At 35.3% G+C, this 8,080-nt stretch overlaps 1 protein-coding gene across 2 annotated transcripts in view; it reads left to right on the top strand.

The window, feature by feature from the left end:
• The first annotated feature begins 850 nt into the window (after positions 1-850).
• Positions 851-8,080, top strand: part of LOC106883334 (huntingtin) — a 70,635-nt gene continuing 63,405 nt past the window's right edge. The window contains exons 1-2 of one of the 2 annotated variants that reach the window (XM_089362229.1): positions 851-1,494; positions 7,437-7,536. In XM_089362229.1, coding sequence (XP_089218355.1) covers positions 7,451-7,536 — 86 coding nt within the window. In that variant the 5' untranslated portion in view covers positions 851-1,494; positions 7,437-7,450. Of the gene's footprint in view, positions 2,144-7,436; positions 7,537-8,080 lie in introns of both variants that reach the window. The other variant, XM_089362230.1, reaches the window with a different exon arrangement.

Raw genomic sequence — 8,080 nt, 5'->3', positions numbered from 1 at the left:
AAAATCTGCCTCAATGAATTCCGTCTGTGTGAGGAAAAGAGACCGTTAAAATGATGATCATTATGCATGAGATTATGTAATGCAATATAAATATATATATATATATATATATATATATATATAACTGTATGTTCTCAGAAATCATTCCTAGACTTCTGGAAAAGGCAACGAAAGAAGCGCCTTCGTTACCTTTTCTTGGAAATCGTTATAGATTCACTCACACACAATATCCAAAAGAACGAGAATTCGAAGGGAAATAGTAAGTTAATTAAAAACACAAGTGTAAACTTGTGAGAAGTTAATAATATAAAAAAAAAAGAACAAAAATTAAATTGGGTCACAAACGACAGGTGAAAAGAAAAAAGAATTTTGTTGCGAAATGCAAATGATAGATTAAGAGTGTGTGTGATAAAAGAAATGTGAGAAAGACAGAGTTAGGGAGAGAGGGAGAAAGAGAGAGGAAAAAAAGATAGATAAAGGGAATTTGAAAGAGAGAGATGGTGGGAGAAAGGGAGAGAGAGAGAGAGAAAGCGTCGAGAGAGATTGACACGCAAACGAAACCAGCGAGAGCAGACATAGATATAAAGAGTGAATTAGAAATGAAGAATATAAAAGAACGAACGAAAGACAGAGAGAGAGAGAGAGGGGGGTAACGGGAGTGAGAAAGGAGAGAAATCAATGATAGCAAGAAATGAAAAGAGGGTGAGAGGAAGAGAGAGAGAGAAGAAAAAGCGAGCGTGAGAGAGGAAGAGACAGGGAGGATCGAAAGAGAGATAGAGAAAGAGAGAGGGGGAAAAGAGAAAGAGAGGGGGAAGAGAAAGGCAGAAGTGGAGAAGAGAAAGACAGAGGAGGAGAAGAGAGAGAGAGAGAAAGGGGAGGGAAGAATTAGCGAGATGTAAGCCGAAAGCGGAAGTAGTTCCGGTTGTATTCTCCTGCACCACTATTTCTACTGCAGCAAGTGAGTTTGGGGGAAAGAAATATCCCCCAACAAACAACACTTCAGGAGGTGGGCAACACTGAATCTTCAAAGGATATTTACCGAATTCTTTTTTTTTTGTTTAAAGAACTTAAGAAAAGAAAGAAAGAAAGAACCTCATATACACTCATATATATATATATATATATATATATATATATATATATATATATATATATATATATATATGTGTGTATATATTTACAGGAAAAAGGAAAATTTGTAAATGTCTATGACAAAAATTCGTAACGCTTCTGAAGAAGTTAAAATCCATTTCTGAAGAGAAGAAATATAGAGAAAAAAGAAAAAATTGAGACAGAAAAATGACATCAAAACAAAAAAATCGAACAGATTGTTTGTCAAACACAGATTTGTAGGAAAATTTCATTGACAGAAAAAAAAAACTAGAGAGAGAAACGAAAACATAATAATAATAATAATAATTAAGCAGAAGAAGACGAAAACGGAATGAAGTGACTGGGATTATTAAAAACAAGACGAGCAGACGAAAAAAAACGGTAAAGGAAAAAATATATATTAGGGATCTAGGGAGTAGAATGAATGAGTGTCTGGATGTAAGTGTGTTTAGAAATAATAAGTAAACCTTATATATATATATATATAATAGGGAATTAATTTTATGATAATTATTAATAAGTGAAACATAAGTGTGTGGATGTGTATGTTTGTTTTCTTTTTGAACAAACCCAACCTTGTGTTGTTCTAGGTTAACTTGGCTGGATGTTGTTCACATAACCCATTTACTGGTGTCTATTTTCTTTTTCATTTCTTCATTATATATATTATATTATATTATATTATATTGAGTGGTGACAAGCTACTTCTATTGCTTTGCCATTCAAGCACCTTTCCATTTATGTATATATATTACTAACCCCCCCCCCCCCCCCCAAGTGGAAAAAATAAAACAGAGAACATCAACAGCAAACTGCACAACAATGTTTAATGAAAACCGGATGATGTTTTCCTTCTCTTCATTGTTATTACTCTATACAGCATTTGCTGGTCTTTTTATCACATATATCTCATTCACTACGTGACTGTAGTGGCCTTCGGCCACATTTTCACACACCCGTCTTCTGCAAACTGATATTAAATTACAGAAAGGAAATAAGAAAGAACCAGCTTCAAAAGCTAAAACGAAAGGTTTGTTCTGATCTATTTATTATTATTATTACTATTATTATTATTATTATTATTGTATTCAGTGGTCGAATCTTCTGGGGTGTCGATAAAATAAACCACAACGCAGGTACTTAATATATCTGGAGATAATTGACTGTTAGCCTTCAAAAAAAAAACCCACCGAAATTCGTGGCCTTATGTCGAAGTGGAGAATTTATTATTGTAAAATATTTTTTGTTGTGACGTTTGATGTCCTTCAGGCTGATAAACAAATACAAATTGATGTTGATCGAACATGGTAACATACACGAACGAACATTAAGGCGATTTAACAGGAAAACGTGAACACTAGACAACTCCTTGCAGGATTACGTTTATTTTCCTTCCTCTAAGTTCTGTATGTGTGTGTGTGTGTATATATATATATATATATATATATATATATATATATATAGCTAATTATTACAAATTAGCTGCTATTTCTGAACTTCGGTATATGGTGAAGCAAATGCTTGCTGATCTCTTAATTATGTTTATATATATATATATATATATATATATATATATATATATATATATGTATGTATGTATTCCAACATTGCATAAAAACTATATACACTTCGTTATACTGATTTTTGTCTGTGTTCTAGGTTCTGAATTCGATTTCCACCGGTGTCAACTGTCTATACTTTCATTTTGTTATGGGGTCGGCAAATGAAGTCAGTCCTATGTGTTACATGGGTTGACTTAACCGACTACTGTCTGTCTCCTCACTACAAGATCTCTTATCTTGTATCAATACAACTGCCATCAATAAATTCTTGTGTTACTAGTAACAACTAGACAGATAATAATATGTTGTACGAAGGTGAAAGGGCTGTTGTCAGCTGTTTTTCCTCCCAATCGAAACAACCTCGTAATTTGACAGAAGGGCGGGGGATTGCCAAAAAACGGTTAAGGGTGTCGGATGAATTGTTTTGCGGGTACGTCTTTCGACTGTTTACGTTCTGAGTTCAAATCCGGCCGAGGTCAACTTCGCTTTTCATCCTTTCTGGGTCGATAAAACAAAGTACCCGTCAAGTGCTTTGGCGTCTGTAGAATCTATCCCCTCTCCCAAATTCCAGGTCTTGGCACCTCTATCTATGCTAGTAACAATTATTATTGTTTGCTTGGGATGTCACTTTTAAGAGACAGAAAGGAAATCCTACCACTTGTGATACTTATATATATATTTTTTTGAAATGTGCAGCGGGTTTGATATTGGTAACGCGTGATAGAGCAATTTTGGCCATAGATTTCGAGCCAAGTGAAAATTATTTAATTTGCCAAGGCCAAGAGTTTCCGAATGCTTTAGAATCGCACCACCAACTTAGGCTGCATACTGCTGCCTATATTAATTATTATTATATATATATATATATATATATATATATATATATATATATATATAATTATGTGTATTTCTTCTATCTTAATGAATAAAAATTCTTCTGATAGAATAAATGGGTTAATAGAAACCAATGTAGCAAAGAACACAAAATAACTGTGGTTTAGTTCCTGTTTTTAAGGCAGGAACTCCTTGAAATTTTGGGTATTTGAGTATATTTAAGAATTTAAGGATTGGAGAAAACGCATGTTAAACATGCGTTTTCTCCAATCCTTAAATTCTTATATATATATATATATATATATATATATATATATATTCTTATTTAGATTTAGGGACATACTTAGGTAGTTGACAACCGTCAGGTTCTAAGTGTGTCCCTAGATCTAAATTAGAATATTTATAAACCTTACAGGAAGCCCAACGATAGACTTAGTTATATATATATATATATATATATATATATATACAGTTATATATATATATATATATATACAGTTATATATATATATATATATATATATACAGACACACATATATATATATATATATATATATATGCGCGCGCGCTGTACTCCAGTTGTCGTTGCGAAGAAATGCTATGAAAAACATTAGAGCACAACGAAATGCTTTTAGTTTTGTGTAATATTTCATTATTTTACATCTTTTAAAGAATAATAAAAAAAATAGGTTATTGCTTCGTGGTTAATGAAAAGAATTTCGTTATTGAAGCATCAATCATAATTATTGTTTGATTATGTATAACGCCCACAGCAGGGAATTATCTCCACCGTGCAGGATGACAGAACGAACCCACTTCCTGGAAATAAATAAAATAAATGAAAACTTAATGAATTCTTGCGTTGGCCTAAGGAGATATTATTTGTATATGACTCTACTCACTCTCACCCAGCGTGCATTTTTTTTTTCCTTTTATTTTGCATATTTTATCGACCTCAACATCTGTCCCAGAAGGGGATGGAAGACGATGTTGTCCGTAGTGAGATTTGAACACGATATACTATAGAAGGACGACGCTTAGTATATAAAGATCGTGACCACCTGTACCACTCATCACCTTGATGATGATGATGATGATGATTACAGAAGATATAATGTACAGAAAATAGCAGGAAAAGAAATTAATGTTCATTTGTTGGTCCCCCCCCCCTTTTTTTTAATGCAAGATAACCGTTTTGGGGTTAACATGTTATTACATACTGACATTTTCCCACAATCAAGTAGAAAACCACGTTTATACATACATACATATATATATATATATATATATATATATATATATATATATAAAATGTAGATTGTCTATTTTATGTGTTTCCTCTTGGGGAGTGGCACTGTTTACTAGGTTTTACAAATACGTAAACTTGCACACATTTCAACAATTACGAACCAAAGAAGGTGCTTCTGCCATGTCCACCGACCTATTCGGCATAACTACCGAATCTCCCTCAAACCACGCCCTGCTATCGCGGGAATAATAATAATAGTAATGATAATATGTAGCCTTATGTATTGTAAGTTTCTAGTCAGCAAAATTACGGGATGGTCACAGCTGAGGCGCTCTGTGACAAAGTAGGTTCGTTCGCTCAGGACTAACGTGGAGATAGAACGACATCTGTGCCGTGCGAGATTGTCATATATTTTTTTACAAGTGTTTGATGAAGGGAACTGGCGGAAGTTTCATTTAAAATCCCAATATTTCAAAGGTCTGTTGATTGGAAAATTAACAGTCGTAGGTATTATCATATTTTAGCATAGGATAATATCAACACACAGCCTATTAGTATATAAATGCATGCGTATGTGTGTTTAGTCTATCTATCTATCTATCTACCTATCTATCTATCTATCTATCTATCTATCTATCTATCTTTCTATCTTTGTCCATATTTTTGTGTATATATGTACAGATGTGTGTGTATGTATATATACCGACACGTGTATGTACATACAAATATACATACATACATACATCATCATCATCGCTTAACGTCCGCTTTCCATGCCGGCATGGGTTGGACGGTTTGGTTGAGGACTGGCAAGCCAGAAGGCTACACCAGGCTCCAATCTGATCTGGCAGAGTTTCTACAGCTGGATGCCCTTCCTAACGCCAACCACTCCGAGAGTGTAGTGGGTGCTTTTCACGTGTCACCGGCACGAGGGCCACTCAGGTGGTACCTCCATTTATATGTATTTGATGTGTATGTATGTATATATGTGAAGTCCAACTCATGCCAGAATGGCAGACAGTCGTTAAATAATGATGATGTATGGCATAGCTCAGGGGTTTTCAAACTTTTTGACTTGCGGACCCCTTTATATTTCAGGCTTTACCTTAGGGACCCCCTTATAAACGCTTATGAAATTTATACATAAATATTTGCTTAGAATAGCATATATTTTTACATTTATTTATTTAACAGTATTTAACAAATAGGTTTATTGTGAATTAAAAGATTTCGATTAAAAAACATATATAAAATCAAATTGCCCCCCTGTCTTGTCCTTGCGGACTCCCTGTGGTCCGGGGACCACAGTTTGAAAACCCCTGGCATAGCTAAATGGTTAAGAAGTTGTGAGGGTAGAATTCTCCATAGGGTCCTATCAGAAGCATTTTTCTTTTCTTTTTTTCTTTTTTAAAGATTTTATGGTGTAATTTGGTTGGGTGAGAGATGTCAGTAACCCAACCAGCTAAAATTGAATTCAATATAAGTCATTGTAAACATGATCTGCACACGTTATAGTTTTAACATCCGGATTGCTATTTAAAGTATTTTGAGGTTACTGTAAAGAGAGAGAATAATATGGTGCAAGGGAAAACCTGTTCTTTCAAAGTTTGGCTGTCCAAATTGATATTTTTTTTATTATTCTCAACAAATTACGATCCTATTTATTCAACACGGTAAACAATCATTGTGCGTGTGATGTTGTTGTTTCGCCCCAAGATGTGCTGATTGAACACAACGGATCTATGATTAGAGGCGTTCCAACCATGACCATTCCGTCCTTTTGTATACCTACCACTACATTGTCCAGTCTGTCTGTTCTTTCATAGTTAAATGGTAAGGCAGGCATGGGCAATGTTTGCCAAGAAGCAGGCCACATGTGGCATGGCTCATCATGTGGCAGGCCTCACCACTATAAAAAAACTCAAGGTAATTGACCTGCCATTCAGAAAGTCACACAGGCTGCAGTTTGCCCTTGACTGCTATTTCTAGCGAGACAATTGACTGGGTTGCAGATTCCTCATGGGCTCGTGTGTGTGTGTGTGTGTGTGTGTGTGTGTGTGTGTGTGTGTGTGTGTGTGTGTGTGTGTGTGTGTGTGTGTGTTTGTGTGTTTGCTTTTGCAATAGTAACCAAGTTTGTGGAGATACCTGACAGCTACTCTGGGGCTAACGTCAAGTTGTTTTGCTATGTCAGAGGCCTTGCAATGAGGATTCTCCTCCACACGTCTCTTAGCAAAGAGGAGGGCCCTGGTTGATCTGGGTGAGGTGATTTGGACTCCTTCCTCTCTCTGGTGAATTGTGCAATCACTCTATTAACTGTAGAAAGCAGGATCCCAAGGTTTTCTACAATTTTACTCTATGTCCACCTTCAGAATGACCCACTGTACGGGTAGAACCTGAAACAAAAGTGTCAATTAATAAAAATATAAACCATTACAAGTTAGAACAAACATAAAGCAATGTTTTATGGGGTGTCTATTTACTTCTGTCATGTCTGTGTAAACACACACACACACACACACACACACACACACACACACACACACACACACACACACACACACACACACATATTTATATATATACAAACATACATATTCACACATGCATGTCTATAGATATATGTAAAGATATTTATTTATTTATTGTATGTTTTTTTTGTTAATTTTTATTCATTCAGATTAATCCAGAATCATGGCAACAATTGAAAAACTTGTAAGATCCTTTGAGGCCCTGAAGGTTTTCCAGCCTGTAGGGGGCAGTGCTGAAGAACCTACCAAGTAAGTTAAAGATTATTCTTTTTTAAACTTGTATTCTTATGCTTTGTTCTGATTTACACTCCTCGACTTATGCTGTCACCAGTTTCTCTTCTACCACCAGAAGGACAGTGGCTGGTAGAATTGGCAGGGCTTTGGACAACACATTGTTTTGCACTGCAAGCTCAAATCCATATGAAGTTGATTTTGCCTTCATGCTTCCAATGGAGCACCAGTTTGCAAGTCCTGTGGTTGTTGATGCAATTGACTGTGCACTTGAAGGTGGTGCCTGAGCAGGGGTTTTGCCCCAGGACAGTCAAGTACTCCAATACCTGACTGGTACTTATTTTATCAACCCTGAAAGGAAGAAAGGCAAAGTTAATCTTCGTGGAAATTGAATTCAGAACATAAAGGATTGTAAGAAATACTTAATAGCATTTTGTCCAATTTGTTAAAGATTCTGTCAGCTCCCTACCTTAATAGCAACAATAATAGTTTTTGTTCCTCTGTCATACTCTAACCTCTCATCTTCTGGCATAAAGCCATCTTCCTCCACACCACTCCCCAT

This window comes from Octopus bimaculoides, chromosome 14 (genome assembly GCF_046866305.1).
Source record: "Octopus bimaculoides isolate indiv1 chromosome 14, ASM4686630v1, whole genome shotgun sequence".
NCBI classification, from domain to species: Eukaryota; Metazoa; Mollusca; class Cephalopoda; order Octopoda; family Octopodidae; genus Octopus; species Octopus bimaculoides.
The sequence above is the reverse complement of the archived record's forward strand: the minus strand, read 5'-3'. Positions and strand labels throughout refer to the sequence as shown.